The sequence below is a fragment of the Anolis carolinensis genome, chromosome 5, assembly GCF_035594765.1.
Source record: "Anolis carolinensis isolate JA03-04 chromosome 5, rAnoCar3.1.pri, whole genome shotgun sequence".
Taxonomy (NCBI): Eukaryota; Metazoa; Chordata; class Lepidosauria; order Squamata; family Dactyloidae; genus Anolis; species Anolis carolinensis.
Window position 1 is genome coordinate 157,530,496 of NC_085845.1, and position 22,796 is coordinate 157,553,291.

The 22,796-nt window shown below is 43.3% G+C and overlaps 1 protein-coding gene across 1 annotated transcript in view; it reads right to left on the bottom strand.

Annotated features, from left to right (window-relative positions):
• Positions 1 to 22,796, bottom strand: part of pawr (pro-apoptotic WT1 regulator) — an 88,813-nt gene that overhangs the window by 19,377 nt on the left and 46,640 nt on the right. Inside the window, exons 3-4 of the mRNA XM_003221144.4 lie at positions 17,792 to 17,920; positions 423 to 457 (exon numbers count right to left, since the gene is read on the bottom strand). Coding sequence (XP_003221192.2) covers positions 423 to 457; positions 17,792 to 17,920 — 164 coding nt within the window. The remainder of the gene's footprint in view (positions 1 to 422; positions 458 to 17,791; positions 17,921 to 22,796) is intronic.

A 22,796-nucleotide genomic window follows, 5' to 3' on the forward strand; every position in this document is an offset into this window, starting at 1 on the left:
CTTATCTAGAATTTTTGTTTTGGTCTTTTGTATATTGCATTGTAAGATAGATGAAGAATATAAATATTAGCCTGATTCAGGTGTGACTGTAAGTCATGGTATTAGAAAAGCCATTACTTTTCATTTCATTGCTTTAAAAACAGGGATGGCGATGGATTGCTGAGGGAAAGATAAAGAGGTAAAAAAACTAATTTTGGGTAAAAACACAGCTAGGAAGTATGGTTGTATGCATTAATGCTGTCCTCTCGCCCCTAATGACCTCTAAACAGAAATAATATTTATAATAGCACTCTGACATTACTGCTTTTTGGAAAAATGACCACATGTCATTTTCAGAAAAAAAAATAGCCCTCAGACCCTGCACACATTAACATCCCTGGTGTATATATTTCATTAGTAAATGATATACCAAGCAGACTTACCTTTTACATCTGTTTGAAATTGTCCTAGAGGTGTCCTATAAAATATTGTAAAAATACAAGTTAGTTTCTTATTTAATACACTCAAATGGCATTTTAAAACATTGGTAATGGGGAAATAAAACCAGAATCCAAATGGTGCAAACTAAACTTCTTCCCATTTCTATTTCTCCAGCAGAAATGGCATACATGTTTTTAGTATGCATATAAGCATTTCAATGTTCTAGCTTGGCAATCCATTCAAAAAGGTTCCAGTCTACTAATTTCTGTTGTTTATTTCTTTCAGTGAACTCAAGAACTTCTTCTCTTCTCCACTTGTATCCTCATAATAACCCTGTCACAAATGTCAAACCAGGAGAGAATGATTGATCCAATGTTGCCTAATGAGTTTAATGGTTTACTGCAGGCACGGGCAAACTTTCTAACTTGGAGGCCGCATAGCAGGCTGGAGCTGGGTGAGGGGGCCAGGAGGAAGGGAGTTCTCCCCAAGGCCCCTTCCTACCCTTTCCTCCCTTTCCTCTTCTCTTTTGGAGGCAGAAAGTGAAGGAAAGACAGGAAACGTTTTGATCCCAAAAGGGTTGGCCTTGGTCAGGATGAGATGGTGGATGGGTGGGAAAAGATGTATCAATTAATCCTCATATGGCCTACTCCCGATATAGAATCCTAGAATTGGAAGAGACCCCAAGGGACATCCAGTCCAACCCTCTCCCATGCAAGAAGACACAATCAAAGCCTCTGCAAAAAAAAAAAAGCCTCCAGAGAAGGAGACCCCACCACACTCTGAGCCAACCTATGCCAATCTTCAGAAGTTCTTCATAATATTTTCAGTTGAATCTCTTTCCCTGCCATTTGAACCAATTGCTCCCTTGTGCCCTGGTTTCTAGAGCAGCAGAAAATCAGTTTCCCCCCCCCCCCCCTCCTCAATGGGACACACTTTTAAATCTTGAAACGTGGTTCTCATGTTCCCTTTCAACCGTCTAAAAGAGATGGAAGGTGGAAAGGGTGGAAGATAATGGAGGGAGGAAATGGAGAAAGAAAGAAAGACAATAGGGAAGGAAGGAAGGAAGGAAGGAAGGAAGGAAGGAAGGAAGGAAGGAAGGAAGGAAGGAAGGAAGGAAGGAAGGAAGGAAGGAAGGAAGGAAGGACGGGAGGAGAAAGAAGGAGAGAGGGAAGGAGAAAGGAAATAGGGAAGGAAGGATGAAAAGGAAGGGAAGGAAGGATGGAAGAAGAAAAAGGTGAGATGGAGGGAAGGAGGAAGGAAAGAGAGAAGGAAGGAATAATAAGATTGGTGTGAGAGAGGAAGACCTGAGAAAGGAACTCAAGGGGCCACATTTGGCCCCCAGACCTATGTTTTCCCAGTTGTTTAGTGGGAACAAGAACCGTGTATTTCCTGGGCCCTGATCCAGCTCTTTAACCATCACACCACATGCACCTGTGATTCTTTAACAGGTGTTCCCTACAAAAGAAGCTGTATAGTCCAATGCAAATCCTCAGGGACTACACACTACAAGTTCATCTATGCCACTCTGCAGCATCTACTTGCACATAAATGAGGAATCTGCATGGTCGAATAGCGGGGGAAGGGGGCAAGCCCAGGACATGCAAGAATCTAGCATATTAAAAAATTAAAACAAAATGCCTGGAGCTGTTAGTTTCTCAATAAGAAATGGCTTCCCATTTTTAAACAAAGAAATAAGATATTTTTCAAAATGTATGTAGTGTCACCCCCTTATCTGAGCAGAAGACATTCCTGGACTTTGCATAATTATTTGGAATTACAGATAAGAGTGAACTCCATTGATATGAAGAACCTGTGGCCCACAATACCATAAAGTTATCCTGGAAGATTGAGGTCTAGCCAGGACATATTTTGTTGGGCATGGATAAATGAACCTGCGGGTACAGGTCCTGGGGGATATATATTGCCTTGGTTTTGGTATAACAAAAAGATGGGATACAGTATAATAAACTATACAGTATGATATAATATGCATATTATATTGAAAGAATAAAAGTTAAATAGTGTAAGTTAACATTACAATGTTTACCAGTGCTGCAAGAAACCTAATGAAAGTGTAAAAACAAGCCTATCCCCAAAAATGCCCACAAAACTGCATGTTCATAACCAGGAATCAAGAACACAGAGAAAGGAGAACACAAAGAATTGGGAAGTATAAAGGAAATGTTATGGCACTAGCTATTATCAATGTATAAAAAGAATAAACCAGCTTTAGAAAGCTTATTATCTCACAATGAACAAAATCTTTTGAGGGAGAGATATGTCCAATAATAGTCTACCATAGCTTCCCAATTTTAGCCCTGTCAAGCTCCACAGCATGATGAGATCATGAAGCCCAAACATTATCAGCCACTGCAACTAAGCCATGATGGTAAGACTGTCACTGTCTCTCTTTTTAGACATGCACGGACTTATTTTATGAAACAATCTTCTGAACACCTTTTATGCATCAGTAATTTGAGTTTTTAATTATTTGCCCACACACACACATACAAACTAAAGCCATATGAAAAGCAAGGCGTATATTTTGTATGTTTTATTTCACAAATGCCATTTCCTTGCAGTTTGTTTGGAAGAAACTTTTGGCAATTAGCATGCAACTACAAAGCTCCAGGGAAACTGGTGTCAGGAAGGCTTTGAGCTCTGTTTACTAATGGGAACTCATACCGATACATCAAAACTCGGCATTCCCACACAATTAAATAGTCACTGGAGGCTTTTAGATACTAAATTAGTTTTACTTACTGCCTTTCACATTGTTGGAACACTTTCTACTGAATGTTCCATTACCAACAACACACAATAGCTTCCAAATAGAGATACACACATGTTTTGTAAAGATAACTATGCCCGACTCTACTGCATCTTCAGATTTTAATAGAATTCCTATGTAAGCTGGAGGCAGTATTATAAGACTAAAGTGAAATTACAATGGACAGGATAGAGAGGGACAGCTTTTGGAAGCAATTTTCAGCACCAAACAATTAACACCATCAAACACTTATGGTATGTGGAGTAGTTCCAAGTGATGAGGTGTGAGAGCAAAGAGATAAGGCCTAGCTCAAAGGAGCTTTGATTGATTAATCAATTATTATAGTTGGGCAACAGAAGAAAGCCTAGCAGCAGGAGTTTCTATATAAGGAGGAAAACCTTCAATTTGCCCTACCCTGCTCACATGAACATTTATCTTAAATCATAGGGATTTTGAAGTACTATTGATGGTATTCCGATTCTTTAGTGTCTTCCATTTCTTTGAAAGCACAAAACAGGAAGCCCCCTCTCCACACAGAAATTGAGCCAAAATTGCCTCCTTGCCTGTATGTAAGCAGGCCTGGAGCTAGGCTGCAGGCATGCTCCCATATATACACTCTCGGAGAGTGTGGCAGAGCATGTCTGGTGGTTACTGGGGCCTACAGGCACGCTCTGGGCCTGCCTGCAGGCCCTGCCACACACGCACTCTTGGAGAGTGTGGTGGGGAATGTTTGGCAGATGGCGGGGCCTGCAGGCACGCTTCAGGCTTGTTTGCAGGCCCTGCCACCCACGCACACTCTCGGAGAATGTGGCAGGGTGTGTGTGGCAGCTGGTGAGGTGTTCAGGCAGACCCAGAGCGTGCCTTCAGCTGAGCGTCTCTTACTCCAAAGGAGCAATAGCAGGTGCCAGGTAAGGGGAGCCAGTGGGTGGGATGCCTCCCCCATAATGGTCTGAATTTTGGTGCCCCAATCCGAAAAAATTCTCCCCAATTTCGGGAGGCTCTCGAAAATGGATCAGAGCCCCAACAATTTGTGTTTTGGGACACAAAACAGGGCAAAGTTTACCCTGAAAGCACAAGATTACTATATACCATTCATTGTGGCTGGGCTTGAAAATGCATCTCTGTAAATGCTTTCTTCATCAGTAGAAAAGGCAAATATTGTTTTCACTTAAAATGCTGTAGCCTTAGCTCATATGTGGACCATGGTGTTGTCTCAATTAAGGTATGTGCCATGCATAGTTTTTTGCTGTGCTGAAGTAGAAGACTAAGTTTGTCTGTACTTCGCACTGGTATTGCTTCCAGTGAACAACCACAAAATCACAAACCCTTTCCCTCTGTGTGAACCCTGTTTTCACTCAAAACAATATGCAATTCATTCCAATCAAATGTTTATCAAACCCCCTTAAATTAAAAGTGCCTGAAGGTTTAGCATATATTCAAGCAAAAAAATCTTTCAGTGATTATTTTAAAGCTTATGACAATTGACAGTAATTCTAAGTGTTTTTTAACATCTGTTTAGAAGAGCCTATAATCTCTTCCTGCTTATTAAATAAAACTATGATGTCATATTAAGCAATATAAATATGTAATAAACTTGATTTATATACCGCCCCCTCTCCCCAAAGGGACTTGGGGCAGCTCACAAAGTAGCCCTTCACCACATTTTCCTATGAATATGCTGTGGACCTTTTCATAGACAAGAAATATTTATATATTTGTATATATTTCTCTCACACATACACATTGTGGAATACTCTTCTAGAAGTAACTATTTAAAACTAAGGCTCAACTTGGATATTTCCAAATAGTTAAAGAGGAAACAAGGAATTAATCTACGCAACATTCTGATATTATTGAATTTCTCAAGAGTTACATTCTTACACACAGGATTGCTAAAGCAGTGTAATCTAAAAAGGCAACAGAGTGGAAGAGATAAAAGCCTTTTAATTTACATGCCAAGTGACAAGTCCAAAATGTAAATTACTTATTCCTAGAAGCAACACCAAAATTGGTCTAGTAAAGTCTACCCTAATGACGGAAGAGCTCCAAAAAATTTGCTCACTATACTTTGTAAAAAGAAAAAAAAAATATGGTAGATAAATATCTGAGCCCTTCAGGGATAATAATCATTTCAAAATCTTGGAGAAGGTGTATTAAAACCGGATGGCTTGTTTTAATAATATATAAGTCATCTAATACAGAATTAAAGAAACCCAGAAGAAGAACCTCTAATTAAAATAATAACAGCTTGGGACTATGCTATCTGGAGCACTGGATCCTCATATATGATCTTGCCCAAAATTTCAGATATTCAAAAGAAACTGTCCACCACCAGGAGAAACTAGGTTGGTGAGGAGACAAGGCAGAGCTTCTGGCAAATAATATAACTATTATTCTACCAGGTCACTGGATTTTTGAAATGAGCATTTACAAATGTATTAGATCTTTTCAAAATAACTTTAACACATTCTATTGTATTAAAGTCCCCAGTAGACAGAGAAATAATAATAATAACAACAATAACATATGGAAAATTAATCTGTGGAAGTGACTTAAAATAATTTCATTGTCATGGATGGATAATTTTTGGTCAAGCTAAAATGAACATTTACCCCGACCAGACTCTGTACCCGATAGTTTTCATCAGTGCCTCGAAGCCGTTACTGGATGGTTGCGTACCAGCAGGTTGAGGGTGAATCCAGTAAAGACGGAGATCCTATGGCTGGATCAACCGGGCAGTGTGGATATCCAGTTGTCTACCCTGGATGGCGAAGCGCTATGCCCATCTTCACTGGTAAAGAGTCTGGGAGTCCTTTTGGACCCTCTGCTGACGATGGAGGCCCAGGTCTCCGCCATTAGCAAAACTGCCTTTTTTCATCTTCGGCAGACTAGACATCTGGCCCCCTATCTGTCTAGGGACGACCTAGCTATGGTGATCCAGGCTACGGTCATCTCAAGATTGGACTACTGTAACACCCTCTACATTGGCCTTCCTGTGTCGGTGATCCGGAAGCTCAAATTGGTACAAAATGCAGCTGCTCGGATTCTTGCGGGAGTCCCGATGAGATGCCACATAACACCAATCTTACTGCAGCTGCACTGGTTACCAATTGAGCACCGGATCACTTTCAAAGTGATGGTACTTACCTTTAAGATCTTACATGGTCTGGGGCCGATGTACCTGAGGGACCGCCTCACCCCCTACCAACCCTAGAGATCCCTTCGTTCTGAGGACCAAGATCTATTGGAAGTTCCCAGTTTCAAGACCTTGCATCTAACAACAACTAGATGCAGAGCCTTTACAGCAGTGGCGCCATCACTCTGGAACACTCTGCCAAGTGAAGTCTGTGCCTTACGGGACTTATCAGCCTTTCACAGGGCATGTAAGACACACCTGTTTCGGCAGGCTTTTGATTTCTGTCACTGCTATTTTTAAATTGTCTTAGATTTTAGCCTGTTCTTGTAAGCCGCTCCGAGCCCTAGGGGAGTGGCGGCATATACGTTTGAATAATAATAAATAAATAAATATTCCTTCCAGGGATAGTGGGGCAAATGTTAATTTTTCTTCTCAGAAGAATCTGGATGGTTTCTAAGCTCCTTTAGGTCAACTGCTGCTGTTTTAGATTGACATTGTGCCAAAGAAATCTCTACCTGGAATTATTTCGGTCCTTGATATGTTACCTCTTAAGTGTCCTTAATGCTAGGGGAAGGTTGTCTTAGTATTGTGAGGACCTGGGAGTTATAAAGCAGCTGAGTCAACAATCAGAGCACAGGCGGTAAAAAACAAAAAAAAAACTCACAACAAACACGATCATACAATCAAACCTTTTCAGGATCACTCTTTTTAGGTCTTACTCTAAAATAATATTTTATGATTTATGATTATGATCCTAGTATGTAAAGTGCCTGTACTGAGATGGCTAGTTGTTTCTGAATGGATTGTGTATAAATATTTAAAGAAAATGAGTGGTTATCTATATTTATACAGAAATAGAATAACTACAAATTAGTTCAAAAACATTAACATTAACAAGTTGTATGGCTATATAATAATACATGAAGGGCCAGGTGAAGACTCTTTTCATATTACTGCCCATTACTTGCAGTGGAAATATCTGAATATAATTGGCTGGAGCCTGAAATAAAGACAACTTCGCCGAAACCCCCATCTACGGTGTCATGAAAATGAACAGAGCTGAAGCCTAATCAGGAAGTTATACTAGCCTATAACTCCATTCACTGCCTCCTGAACAGAAACTGAATGTTGGAATCTGAAAAACAGGGGCAAATCTTTGTTATTTGGAAACAAATTGATTACTTAATAGAATTAGCGAACATCAGTAATGTTTGAGTTCTAACTAGTATACTCCTCAACCCTGAGTTAGCTAACTGCCAGATTAGAGAGAAGGATGACAGGCAGTACAATGAGTGGGAAGGAGAATAAATACATTATAAAGTAAATTATTGGTTGGATCCAGAGCCATACAAACCAACTGAAGTGTCATAACAAGTTACTTTTGACCAATTTTAGTCTGAACTGATTTCTATGAAACAAAGCATATAAAATGGCAGCTGGTGGTTTCCATGTTAGTGAGTTGGGGAGTCCACTCCGGGATTTCAGGGAACTATACAAGATTCTCATCCTATCCTCTCTCAGCCTATCCAAATTAGTCCAATGTCTTCAATTACCCCCAGAAACCTCAAGCTAGAAACCAGATCAGTACTAAGGTAGAAAAGTATCAGCCAACAACACAAACTCAAAAAGATGTTGCTTGACTTCAACTCCTGTCACCCCCAACCAGCATGGCCAATGGTGAGGAGAGTTGTAATCCAACAATCATAGAATCATAGAATCATAGAATAGTAGAGTTGGAAGAGACCACATGGGCCATCTAGTCCAACCCCCTGCTAAGAAGCAGGAAATCGCATTCAAAGCACCCCCGACAGATGGCCATCCAGCCTCTGCTTAAAAGCCTCCAAGGAAGGACAGCTCTCACAGTGAGGAAGTTCTTCCTGATGTTCAGGTGGAATCTCCTTTCCTGTAGTTTGAAGCCATTGTTCCGTGTCCTAGTCTGCAGGGCAGCAGAACAACTTAACAACATCTAGAAAGCCACAGGTTGCCACCTCTCTTTCATAGTCCAGCATTCAAATCACTACATGGTGATTTTTTCCCATATTGTTACAAGCCACACCCAGAGATCTATAAAACTAGTGTGATGTCTCATGGGCCTTGTAGTCCCGTTCCTAGTACTATTGTGACAGACGAGGAGGAAAACAGCTTGAATCGGAGCCTCTCCACCTGGAGGATGTTTGTCCTCAGGAAGTTAACCAAACAAGCCTTGGGCAGAATTCTCCCCCGTTTTCCCAAAAGGACAATTATAATAGAGATAGAGGAGTCAGGGAGGCTAATCGCCGGAGTCTCAGAATCGCTGCCAAACAACTAGCTGATTAGGTCTGCTTCCCTTGAGAAATTCTAAGGAGTCATGCATCTGGACAGAGTTGAGTTTCGCTCCTTGTTCTCCAGGGAAAGTGTTCTGTTGGCGGGAAAACAAGACCCTATATAGGGGTTTTGCCGCAAGGGAAACCTTGCGGAGTCAATTGTTCAGCTTGAGGAGAGAGATCGTGTGTGGACTTCGTAACCCCAGTTCCTTGTTTCCCGGATCAAGTTTCCAGCCTTGCCTTGTTTCACGGACTTCCTTGGACTTTATTCATGCTTCGTGTTTGCCTCGTTCAAGTCTTTGATCTAGCCAAGAATCAAGTTTATTTTTCAGCCTTGTTGTCAAGCTACCTTGGACTTTAAAGACTGTCATTTCCCCACACTTTGCTTGGCAAAGTGTGTGTTTCGGTCAAGTGGATTAAAACTTTGAACTCTAATATCTGATATTGGACAATACATTTCTGGACTAATTTTGACCTCATCTGAAAGGTCTGCTTCTGAACTATATTCTTCACTTGTTTTTATTGACTTTATATATTTCTATAATAAAGATATTAGATAGATTCTGGCCTCCGTGTAAGGTTATTGGTGCTCTGCAGCCTGGGTCCTGACAGTTTGACTCCGCCACCTTAAGCACCAAACAACCTAAGGCCAGAATGTCTACAGGAACCGGAGCAGAGGCTCAACCGGCCAGTTATACCATTTCCCAAGAAGAATTCAATAGAATCCGTGATACTCTCCGAACGCAGGAGGGTGTAATAATGGGCTTGAAGGAACGCGGAGTGCGTCTTCCTGCCCTAGCGCTACCAACCAAGTTTTCCGGAGAAGCTTCCAAGGTTCATGTTTTCTGTCGCCAGTGTCAGGCATACTTAGAAGCCCGCCAAGCCGAATTTGCCCAAGAAGATGTCAAGGTGGCGTGGATCTACAGTCTCCTAGATGGGCCTGCGGCCAATTGGGCGATGGCGCTGTTTGATGCGGGTTCCACACACCTAAGCTCTGCGCAAAGTTTCCTGAACCACCTTAGAAAGACCTGGGGGATCGAAGACGACGAGGAGGCGGCCGGCCATAAACTCCGGCGTCTCTTCCAAGGGGACAGGCCATTGTCCCGGTACATAGCCGAGTTCCGGGTGCTGGCTCAGAACACCGGCTGGAACGATATAGCCCTTAGAGGACAGTTTCGCGAGGGCCTCAACTTCGAGATGCAGAGATCTCTAAGGTGGATCCTCCAGGGACTCTTGAGAGACTCATCAGCCAGTGTCTACGTGCCGAAGCCCTGATAGCCAACAAAAAACAGTGGCTCCGAGGCCAGAGTGGGAGAGCCGGAGTGAAACCCCCCGCTTCTGCCAGTGTTCAGCCACGTCCAGCATGGAGAGTTGCACCGCCAGCCCCAAACCCCATGGGTAGCGAGGAGGAGCCGATGCAGTTGGGCAACGTCCGCCCCAGACTGGATGTTGGCGAAAAGGCCCGCCGCCAACGTTTGAATCTGTGTTGGTACTGCGGGAATGGGGGCCACTTCGCCAGAGAATGTCCAGCCAAAAGGAAGCCCGCCGCCCGCCTGGCGGCGGCGTCCTCCGTGGAGCCGGAAACGGCTGAGGCGGCTGGAGCCAAGCCGGCGGGGGAAGCCAGCGACCGGGCATAGAGAGGCTCGCCAACCCGGTCAAAAACCCCACTCAAGAGCCGCAAACCGGGGTCCTATTTATCCTGGTGGTCACGCTGTGGTCAGTGAAAAAAGGACCCGTCATGATCCATGCCATGATAGATTCAGGGGCAACAAACAACTTCATCGATAGAGAGTATGCCGACTCTCTGGGATTACAATATCGTGATTTCAAGAATGCCCGGGTGGTGCAAGCCAAAGACAGGTCCAGTAAACCAATGGACTGAACCCACCAGGATGTGGATAAGGGAACACATGGAAGAAATTTCCTTCTTCGTTACCGAGGTTCCCCACTTCCCTGTGATTTTGGGGATTCCATGGCTGACACTCCACGACCCAAATATCTCCTGGTCCAACAGAGAACTGCAGTTTGCCTCAAGATATTGCCAAAACCATTGTCTAGTAGCCAAGGTCTGTCATGCCACGGACGCTGAGCCCATCATCACCTTGCCTAAGAAATATTCGGACTTTTGGGATGTTTTCAATGAAAAGGAAGCCGAGAAACTACCCCCACATAGACCCTACGACTGTGCCATTGACTTGGTGGAGGGGCCCCCGATTCCGCGAGGACACCTCTACTCCCTGACTGAACCAGAGCAAGAAGCTCTCAGGGAGTTTATAGAGTCAAACCTTCGCAAGGGGTTCATCAGACCCTCTCAATCCCCAGCTGCTTCCCCAGTGATGTTTGTAAAGAAGAAGTCAGGGGACCTACGCTTGGTTGTGGACTATAGAGCATTGAACAATATCACGAAGCGGAATCGCTACCCCCTGCCTTTGATCTCAGACCTATTAGACCGGCTCCGAGGGGCCAAGGTTTACACCAAGCTGGATCTCCGGGGGGCTTATAATCTAGTTCGCATCAGAGAAGGGGACGAATGGAAAACCGCTTTCCAGGCCAAATTCGGATTATTTGAGTCCCTGGTCATGAATTACGGATTATCCGGAGCTCCCGCAACATTCCAGCATTTTGTCAACGATATCTTCCAGGATTATCTAGATCGGTTCTTGATCATATATTTGGACGATTTTTTGGTGTTTTCTAGATCACAATCGGAACACGAGCAACACGTCAGAATGGTGCTACAACGATTGCGGGATCATGGACTATATGCCAAGTTAGAAAAATGCGCCTTTGATCTACAAGAGGTAGACTTCCTGGGATACCGCGTCTCGCCACTAGGGCTCTCCATGGACCCGGCAAAGGTTTCAGCAGTATTGGAATGGCGGGCGCCAACCAACAAGAAGGAAGTGCAACGCTTCTTGGGGTTTGCAAACTACTACCGCAAATTCATCCCAGACTTCGCCCGCTGGTCTGACCCAATCACCAGCTGCATCCGTGGGAAACAGCCTTTTCGCTGGACGGAGCAAGCAGAGAAAGGGTTCCAGCAACTAAAGAAGTTATTCACGACCCAGCCAATTCTACAGCACCCTGATCCTAAAACCCCTTTTGTTGTGCAGGCTGACGCCTCTGATGTGGCAATTGGGGCTATACTCATGCAACCAGTGGGAGAACATCTTCATCCTTGTGCCTATTACTCCCGTCAACTAACAGCCCCAGAGAGAAATTACACTATTTGGGAGAAAGAACTTTTGGCCATAAAGGCAGCCTTTGAAAATTGGAGACATTGGTTAGAAGGGGCTAAATTTCCCATTGAGGTTCATACTGATCATCGAAATTTGGAACACCTAAGGACCACACGAAAGCTAAATCAAAGGCAGCAGCGCTGGGCTTTATTCTTTGAATGTTTTGACTTCCAGATCCATTATGTAACCCCGGCTCAGACCAAGCAAGCAGATGCTCTATCACGGAAACCAGAGTATGCTGCAGGACGCAGAGAGACCTCCGAATCTCGATTGCTGCAGCCCGAAAACTTTGCCACGCTCACAGTGGGAAACACCAAATCCACTTCAATTGAACCAACTCCCTCTAACCCAGAACCCCTTTGCGCTCAAGAAATTAGAGCCAGTCAGCAAGCAGATGCCTGGGCTCAAGAACAGATTCGCCAAGGACTACGTTTCCCTTTCTCATTTAAGGATGGGCTACTATGCTACAGGAATCATGTTTACATCCCTCCAGGTCCAGGCAGAGAAAAGGCACTTCATCTGTGTCATGACTGCAAGCCAGCAGGGCATTTTGGACTTTTTAAAACCATGCACTTGATCCTACGAGATTTCTGGTGGCCCAAGATCCGCAAGGATGTGGAGAAATATGTCAATACCTGCCCGGTTTGTCAGCGTTCCAAGACAAGAAGAGAGAAGCCGTCAGGGCTACTGCATCCCCTTCCTACTCCATCTCGCCTATGGGAGATAATTTCCGCGGATTTTATCACTGACCTACCACCCTCCCTTGGATTTACCACGGTACTAGTGGTGGTAGACCTTTTTACCAAGTTGGCCCATTTCATTCCCTGCGATGGTCTCCCCATGGCCAAAGAGACTGCAGATTTATTCATCCAACATGTTTTCCGACTACACGGATTGCCCATGAGTTTAGTCACTGACCGTGGATCTCAATTCACCTCTCGTTTCTGGAAAGCACTACAGAAACTATTGGGCATAGACTCTCGTTTATCTTCAGCTCACCATCCCCAAACAGATGGGCAAACTGAGCGCACCAATGCCACTTTGGAACAATACCTTCGCTGTTATGTAAACTATCAACAGGACAATTGGGCTTCCCTATTACCTCTATCGGAGTTTGCTTACAATAATGGTGTCCAGGCTTCAACTAAGGAAACCCCGTTCTTTGCAAACTACGGCTTCCATCCGCGTTTCTTCCCTTCTGTCATTGAATCTTCAGAAGTCCCTGCAGCGGAGGACTGGCTGCAAGAACTCACAGCAGTGCAACAACTCTTGCACCAACAACTGGATCAAGCCAAGGAGGACTATAAATGCCACGCTGACGGCCATCGCCAGCCAGGCCCTGAGATCAAGGTAGGAGATCGGGTTCTGTTGTCCACTCGCTTTTTGCCCTCCCACCGTCCCTGCCGGAAGTTAGATGACCGTTTCATTGGTCCCTACCCAGTGGTGGCGCAACTTAACCCCGTGACTTTCAAACTTCAACTTCCGCGCTCCATGCGCATTCATCCGGTGTTTCATCATTCCCTGCTCCTTCCGGCGGATGGGGTACGCCCCGATGTGGACCGGCCGGCCCCCGCCCGTTTTGGTGGACGGGGAGGAGGAATTCGAGGTTCAGGACATTTTGGATTCTCGCTTTCATCGCCGCCGCCTTCAATATCTCATTGACTGGGTGGGTTTTGGCCCCGAAGAACGCTCTTGGGAAGACGCTTCCACGGTCCATGCCCCCGATTTAGTTCGCCGCTTCCACCAGGCCTACCCTGCCAAGCCGCGGCCCCGCGACTCGAGGAGAGGGACCATGTTGGAGAGGGGCCTTGAGGAGGGGGATAGTGTGATGTCTCATGGGCCTTGTAGTCCCGTTCCTAGTACTATTGTGACAGACGAGGAGGAAAACATGGGTTTTCCACCATTTCAGCTTGAATCGGAGCCTCTCCACCTGGAGGATGTTTGTCCTCAGGAAGTTAACCAAACAAGCCTTGGGCAGAATTCTCCCCCGTTTTCCCAAAAGGACAATTATAATAGAGATAGAGGAGTCAGGGAGGCTAATCGCCGGAGTCTCAGAATCGCTGCCAAACAACTAGCTGATTAGGTCTGCTTCCCTTTAGAAATTCTAAGGAGTCATGCATCTGGACAGAGTTGAGTTTCACTCCTTGTTCTCCAGGGAAAGTGTTCTGTTGGTGGGAAAACAAGACCCTATATAGGGGTTTTGCCGCAAGGGAAACCTTGCGGAGTCAATTGTTCAGCTTGAGGAGAGAGATCGTGTGTGGACTTCGTAACCCCAGTTCCTTGTTTCCCGGATCAAGTTTCCAGCCTTGCCTTGTTTCACGGACTTCCTTGGACTTTATTCATGCTTCGTGTTTGCCTCGTTCAAGTCTTTGATCTAGCCAAGAATCAAGTTTATTTTCCAGCCTTGTTGTCAAGCTACCTTGGACTTTAAAGACTGTCATTTCCCCACACTTTGCTTGGCAAAGTGTGTGTTTCGGTCAAGTGGATTAAAACTTTGAACTCTAATATCTGATATTGGACAATACATTTCTGGACTAATTTTGACCTCATCTGAAAGGTCTGCTTCTGAACTATATTCTTCACTTGTTTTTATTGACTTTATATATTTCTATAATATATGGATCCTTGTCCCTCTTGGCTGGTCAAGCTGGCCAAAGATGGGTTGTTGGATTGGTTTGTGACCATAATAAATGCTTCTTTGGTTCAGGGGTCGGTGCCATCCTACTTTAAGCAGGCGGTAGTAAAACCACTACTAAAAAAGCCTTCGCTTGACCCATCTATTTGTAACAACTACAGACCAATCTCCAACCTCCCGTTTTTGGGCAAGGTTCTGGAGCGGGTGGTTGCCACGCAGCTCCAGGAATTTCTCGATGACACTGATTTTCTGGACCGCTCGCAGTCTGGCTTCAGGCCTGGGTACAGTACCGAGACGGCTCTGGTCGCCTTGGTGGATGACCTCCGCAGGGAGCTGGACAGGGGGAGTGTGACCCTGCTGGTTCTCTTGGACATCTCAGCGGCTTTCGATACCATCGACCATGGTATCCTTCTGGGGAGGCTCGCCGGGATGGGGCTCGGTGGCACGGTTCTGCAGTGGCTCCGGTCCTTCCTGGAGGGTCGTTCCCAGATGGTGAAGCTGGGGGACACCTGCTCGGACCCCTGGCCATTGACCTGTGGGGTCCCGCAAGGGTCTATTTTATCCCCCATGCTATTTAACATCTACATGAAACCGTTGGGAGAGGTCATCCGGAGTTTTGGAGGGTGTTGCCATCTCTACGCAGATGACACGCAAATCCACTACTCATTTCCATCTAACTCCAAGGAAGCCCCTCGGATTCTGAACCAGTGCCTGGCCGCTGTGGCGGACTGGATGAGGAGGAACAAGCTGAGGATCAATCCTGACAAGACAGAGGCCCTCCTGGTCAGTCGCCCATCTGATCGGGGTATTGGGTGGCAACCTGTGTTGCACTCCCCCTGAAATCACAGGTCCGCAGTTTGGGGGTCCTCCTGGATTCAGCGTTGACGCTTGAGGCTCAGGTGTCGGCGGTGGCCGGGAGGGCTTTCGCACAACTCAAACTTGTGCGCCAACTGCGACCATACCTCGTGAAGTCTGACTTGACCACGGTGGTGCATGCCTTAGTTACCTCTAGACTGGACTACTGTAATGCGCTCTACGTGGGGCTTCCCTTGAAGACGGCCCGGAAACTACAATTGGTCCAGCGCTCGGCTGCCAGATTAATAACAGGGGCGAGCTACAGGGAACGATCTACTCCCCTGTTTAAAGAGCTCCACTGGCTGCCGTTCACTTTCCGGTCCCAATTCAAGGTGCAGACCATCATCTATAAAGCCCTAAACGGTTTGGGACCCACCTACCTTAGGGACCGTATCTCCTACCATAAACCTGCTCGTTCCCTTCGTTCATCCGGGGAGGCCTTCCTTTCGCCACTGCCTCTGTCCCAGGCCCGTCTTGTGGGAACGAGGGAGAGGGCTTTTTCTGCTGTGGCCCCCCGACTGTGGAATTCATTGCCCACTGAGATTAGGCAAGCCCCCACCTTGTTAGCCTTTAAGAAAGATCTAAAAACATGGCTTTTCCGATGTGCCTTTGGGGAGTAAATGTAATATATTGCTCTGGCCATTCCCCTTGGTTTTTATCCTTTAGACTGCTCCACCATTTTATTTCCCTGTTTCCCCCTATTCCTATGTCTCTCTCTCCCGAGTTTTTAATTAAGTGTTCATGTGGCCCGCCCTGTTTTTTACTGTTTTCTCTGATTTGTGCTGTAATGTATATGATTATTTTTGCACTGTTATATTGTGTTATGATATGTTGTTTTATTTTGTTATATTGTATGGTGTCTGGGCATGGCCCCATGTAAGCCGCCCCGAGTCCCCGTTGGGGAGATGGTGGCGGGGTATAAATAAAGTTTTATTATTATTATTATTATATTAGATAGATTCTGGCCTCCGTGTAAGGTTATTGGTGCTCTGCAGCCTGGGTCCTGACAACTAGGTAGCAAGGAAAATGGAAACAAAACATTTACAAACTCAAAAGGTTATATGGGTTCATTTCATTCAACATAACTAAACATCATACACATAAAGCTATTTTACTGTATATGCACAGTTCCATTGTAGAGTCATGGAATTAATGTATTAGCATTTCAGGTATTTTCTTTTTAGTTTGAACCATTCTAACATAAGTAATGGTAACGATGATTATTGCATCATGGTAATATGTCATCAGGATCATCTCTTGATTAAGCAGAACTTTTACTTCAAAGTCTTTTCCAATGGACATGATGAGGAAAGGTAGTTACAGTTTTCAAGTTGATTTCCTAGATTAGCCTCATAATTTGTATCTCATTTAAAACATCCAAACAGGACCTCCCAGAAAAAAGAGTGGTCAAATAAATAAATTAAATCTGGAATTAATTTCGATAAGTATGTGACAAACAGAGATACACTATAGAATAAACAATATTCAAACCTACAGACTACAGTGCTGCCCCCTTCTGTATTTTAGTGTGTTACTGTTGGCTAACAATGCTGTAACCCCACAGGAAATTTTTCAGGCATGCAGTTTGCACAAACCACAGGGCTGTTTTTAAAAAGTCATTACATGATTATTACCAAGAAAACCCAAAATGGAAAACAATCATCGATACTGGATGCATAACATCTGGAAATGCAATTGTTCCTACTTTTAAAGACAGCATTACCAACTGTGCAAAATATAAAGGAAAACCTAAGCTATATCATTTGAATATTTAAATTTGAAGAGTATTTTGAAAGGTTATTGCAAACCTACTTATAAAACCCACAAAAGACATATACACCTCAAACGTGCTGGTTTTGACCTAAAAAGCCCTATATGGCTTTGGTCCAGGTTATCTGAAAAACTGTACATCTTTATATGAACCTAGTAGACATCTATGTTCTACTGGGGAGGGCCTTCTCTAGATTCCACCACCTGCTCAAGCATGTTTTGTTGGACACATGGGAGAAAACCTTTTTGGTGGCTGCTCCTAGGCTGTGGAACTCTATCCCAAGAGAGACCAGAATGGCCCCATCCCTGTTGGCTTTCTGCAAGCAGGTCAAGACTTTTTTCTGTGGGCAGGCATTCGGAGAAAGATAATGCTGGGGAGGTTGTGAGTGGGATTTTTGAGGGACAGTTTGGACAAACCTGTAGCCCTAATAAAACCCCGTTTGATAAAAAGACTTGTTGAACGGATAATACAGATTAAGTATTGTGTGTGTTGATAAATATTATAGCAACCAGCATTATGCTGTTGTGGCTACATATCTGGAAATGTACTGAAATTACTCAGATGCAAGATGTTTTTTAAAAGTCTGCAAATTTCTATACAGATTCTACAATAAGAAACAAGATTTTGAGGCTAAACAGAGAGAGAGTGGAAAAACCTCTTACCTGTAATATGTATGAGGCACTTGAGTCGGCACTGCCTGACTCATTCTGCATTGTATTCTGCTGGGTGATTGCATCTTCCCTTTTACGTTCCTTCTGTCCTGCTTCATCATCATCATATTCATCCAAGCTCTAAAATAAAAAAAAATTAAAAACGTCTTTTGCTTATCTTACTTGCACAAGTTCAAAGTATCACACACGCATCCATTGCCAAGGCCATCAAATATTTGTTTAGTGAAATAGATTGTTACATTTGGAGGCTAGAGCAGAATATTAAACATGAGCTAGATATATCAGTGATCTGGATTTGACATGAGGCAACTGGGGACTTTCAGGACAGCTCTCCTTCTGGCATTGGTGGGCAAAATGTGGCCCATAGAGTAGAAAGTGGCAAAATTGTCTTTAAGCTTACCCCATTCTAAATTGTTTTTAGATTGAAAAGGTGACATCTGAATCTACATGGCAGCTGAAACTATAGAAATTTGCAAAAAACATAACTCTCCTATAGGAGCCTTTAAAGACTATGTGAGTAAATTTGGGATTACATAGGACAGTCCCCTCTCAAACCATCTAGTGGTGATACTCTTCTTCCATCAGAACACTTGACAACATGTGAATGGGTCCTATATTCACAGGATATTCCATGGCATATATACAATGTGAAGAAAGGATCTTGGTTCAAATAGAGATTCTCCCATATGGAGAAACACTTGGACCACATGGATGTGACTGCAAAGTACATTATCATATGAGGTTAACATTCTTTCAGTGGGTGTGTGGTCATAGGCCACCCTGAACCAGCTGTCTCACAACTCCTTCCACTGATTTTCATCACAAGTAGAAGGTTAACCATTCAGTGGTTTTCTAAAATCTTTAGATTGCTTCATATTTTATCAACAGCACAATCAGCAAGTAAACAACAATTAGACATATTACTGCTGACTTCCATTATTTCATGGTGAATTCTAGTAATTTTTCAACTGCAGTATACATAAAGAAAATTAAAATGAGGAAAGCTGCCACTCTGCTACCGAGTACAATTCAAAATGCTGGCTTTAGTGTATAAAGCCCTAAACGGTTCTGGTCCAGCTTACCTGTCTGAACGTATCTCCCTCTATGATCTACCTCAGAGGCTAAAATTGTCGAAGAAGCCCTGCTCTTGATCCCACCTCCTCCTCAGGTGAGGTTGGTGAGGATGAGAGACAGTGGTGGTCCCTCGTCTATGGAACTCCCTTCCCAGTGAGATTAGATCAGCCCCCTCCCTCCTGGCCTTCAGGAAAAAGCTAAAAATGTGGTTTTGGGACCAAGTCTTTGGTCAGTAACTTTGAACAGTGCAATAAGAATTATGAAATGACACAATGATGAATAGAATGGCCCTGGAGTATGATCTGGATTGCATGATTTTAACTGATGTTTTAATATTGATATCTTTTTAACTTGGCTTGTCCTTGAAGGAACTGGGGGTGGCAACGGCTGACAGGGAGCTCTGGCCTGGACTGGTCCATGAGGTCACAAAGAATCGAAAACGACTGAACGAGTGAGATGAAGATTATCTTTTTAACTGTTTGGTTTTTAATGTGCTATTTATTTACCGATATGTATATGTGTGACATTGAATCATTGCCTTTGTAAGGCCGCTCTGAGTCCCCTTCTGGGTGAGAAGGGCGGCGTATATGTGGCAAATAAATAAATTAACAAGATCGCTTTCACTTTATGTGTGGCTTGACTAGAATGCATTGGTTGTGCTTGAATACTCTAATAACTACTATGAATCTCATTTTTGGAGCAAGGTATGATTTTTTAAAAAAAGCAAGTAAAGTAAGTAAATAAATAAATATAATAGGATTTGAAGCTAAGCTTGACATTCTAGTATAAAAGTAATGTGGGTGTGTGGGTGTAAAGAACTTAAAGAATTATGGTTTGTTAAACTATGATCTGAGAATAAGTCAGGATAATAATAATAATAATAATAATAATAATAATAATAATAATAATAATAATTTATTTATAATCTGCCCTCTCTCCTTGAAGGGACTCAGGGCAGTTACCAACATCCCATCCATGGGAAAAAGTGGGATATAAATGAATAAATAAGAATAAGAATAATAATTGTTGTTATTGTTATTATTAATATTATTATACCTAAGTTTAGACATCACAGAGAACAGTGTTTAGTTTAAATGTGAAATCCCATTGGCTATATAAAGACGTGAAGAAGGGGGAGACCATGCAAATCCAAAATTGGGTCTGCTCACTGTCACAACAGGAAACCATTGTTTTCTGTTATATCTAAATCAGGGCATGTCTTGTCATCATTGTGATGTTTCTAAGAGTTTCAATGTGTCCAAGGTTTAAGAGGTAATTTGTGTGCTATAGCCATTTAAACTACTACTTTTCCTTGAATTCCATTATATTACCTTTACTCCTTATGCTGTTTTCCAAAGTCTGAGACTCTTAAATATAAATATTGGAATTGCCATACTATGATTTTATATTTTCAAAATGCTGTTAATTTCCATAGTACTTTAACAAAATATTTAAACTACATCGGTTCTCCATATCCACAGAATTCAGTATATACAGATTAAACCATTCATTGCTTTGAACTATTCCCCCTTTTAAAAAAAATCAATTTTACTATGCTATTGTATTTGAGGGGACTGGAGCGTCCAGATTTTGGTATCCACAGATGGTTCTGGAACCAAACCCCAATAGATACCAAGGGCCCACTGTAGGTAGGTTCAGAAACAGACATATTTTATGGAGGCAGGGATACAGTTGTACATCTGGACTCAATACAAAGAACCGACTACATTCTGTTCTAGGTTTAACAAATGTTGGAAAGTGCAGTAATCATATTTTCTTTTAAATGCTGTTGTGGAAATTAGAATAATAAAAAATAGTTATATAAATCATGGTTTACAAAGATTGTTGTAAGCTCCCAGTTTAACTATATATTGCCAGTTGCATCTAACCCGCAAGAGTTACTGACAGTTTAAAATATTCAGAAGACCACAGGAATACCTTTTATTAATAAAAATATATCTTGATCTTTTCCTGGATTCAATAACTCTAAAATCTGTTGAATGCCTATTTCAAAATTCAATCACTTCAATTTGTACTTGAAAAAGGTCTTTTGAGTCTCAGCGATCTGATCCTTAATGCAGACCTGTTTGAGTCTTTACAAATCCCTTTATGATGAATTTCATTCTTTTCATAAAATACCTTGAGCAGAGTTATTCAAAGCTGAGTAGTCCAATCACTGCAGTTTTATGGGTTTCATTTATTTCATCTTATTGGATGCTTTGCCATAGGGGTTATAAAACTAAGAAGCTGAACAATGGCATACAATGTGACTTGGAAGAGCAAGATGTTCAAAAATCTTGCAACCTTTCAGGTGATAATTAGCCATTTTCCTAATGTGAGCATTCCTCACATTACTAACATTCCTCAACAGCCATTTTACTTCCGAAATACCAACACAGCCATTCAATTAGTGGCACAGTGCCAATTTCCCTTCTTAGCTCTTTCCGATCTCCTTTCCTTTCACCTTGTTCCCACTGCCCAGTCCCCCACAACATTCTTTCTTCATCTGAAGATGCTCAATACTATTCCTCCTATAAAGAAATAATGTGTCCCATGGCACTTGCTTGTAGTCTGAAAGATCAAGGTTTATGACTCATCCTTAAAAGACCACTGACAATGCCGAACCAATTCCATAACACTGCAGGAAATAACACCAAGGGAGACAATAAAAGAGAGAATGGAAAGCCTGCCCTGATCCTATTTTTCCTAGGTACTTAAGCAGTGGCAAAAGCCACTCTATCTGCTTCTAGAACAGTGACAGTAAGCACCTTCTAATTTATTAGGGAACAGAACTTTCAACATTTATTAGTGTGCCGTATATCAAGGATAAGAAACTTCCAGAAGTGCAAGGAATACATTCACCCCTGGGACCCTGAAGGATTATGTTTATCATGCTGAACTACAGGGCATCCTGTAGGGAAGTAATGTTTACATTTGACCTTTTGTTCTATCAAGAAATCCTGGGTATCTAGTTCATGTAAGGCAGTGGTTCTCAACCTGCGGGTCTCCAAGATGTTTTTGGCCTTTATCTCCCAGAAATCCTAAGAGCTGGTAAACTGGCTGGGATTTTTGGCCAAAACACCTGAGGATCCATAGGTTGAGAACCACTGATCTAAGGAATATGTGGATGAAGAGCACAATGAACAAAAAGCAACAAAATACAGTAGAGTCCCGGTTATTCGACATAAACGGGCGGGCCGAATGTCGAATAACTGGATCTGACGGATAATAGGGAGGCCCTATTATCCAGCAAGCCGGTTGAAGGAAGTGTCCCGTGCACATTGCTAGGTAGATAGGCGCTTCGCTAAGCCGAGTGCTCACCGCTCCACCCCTTGGGAAGCGCCTGTGCGCGTTGCTAGGTAGCTTGCTATCTACCTAGCAATGCGCACAGGCACCTCCCAAGGGGCAGAGCAGCGAGCACTCGGCTTAGCGAAGCGCCTGTGCGCGTTGCTAGGTAGCTTGCTATCTACCTAGCAACGCGCATGGGCGCTTCTCTGCTCGCCGCCCTGCCTCTTGGGAGGTGCCTGTGCGCGTTGCTAGGAAGATAGCAAGCTACCTACCTAGCAACGTGCATGAGCGCCTCCCAAGGGGCCTGGGACGTCGGATAATACGGAGTGTCGGTTAACCGGAAGTCGGTTAACTCTACTGTACAGGCATTTGTGGATGGCAACCCATTTCATTTGAGAAATAACTCACAAATAACTCAAGTTAGCGCTTGGTCTGCCGTGAAGCTCCTAAGATTGAGGAACACTGGTTTTAATCTTTCTAGACTTATATCAAATATTTTCTATAAAAATACTTCTAACTTTCTTTTATACAGAGTTTGTTACAGAAAACTTTTGGGTATTTCACCACACTACAAAGCTCAGAATTCCACAGGGTAAAGCAGTAACACTTAGCGGTACCACACTACCATAATATA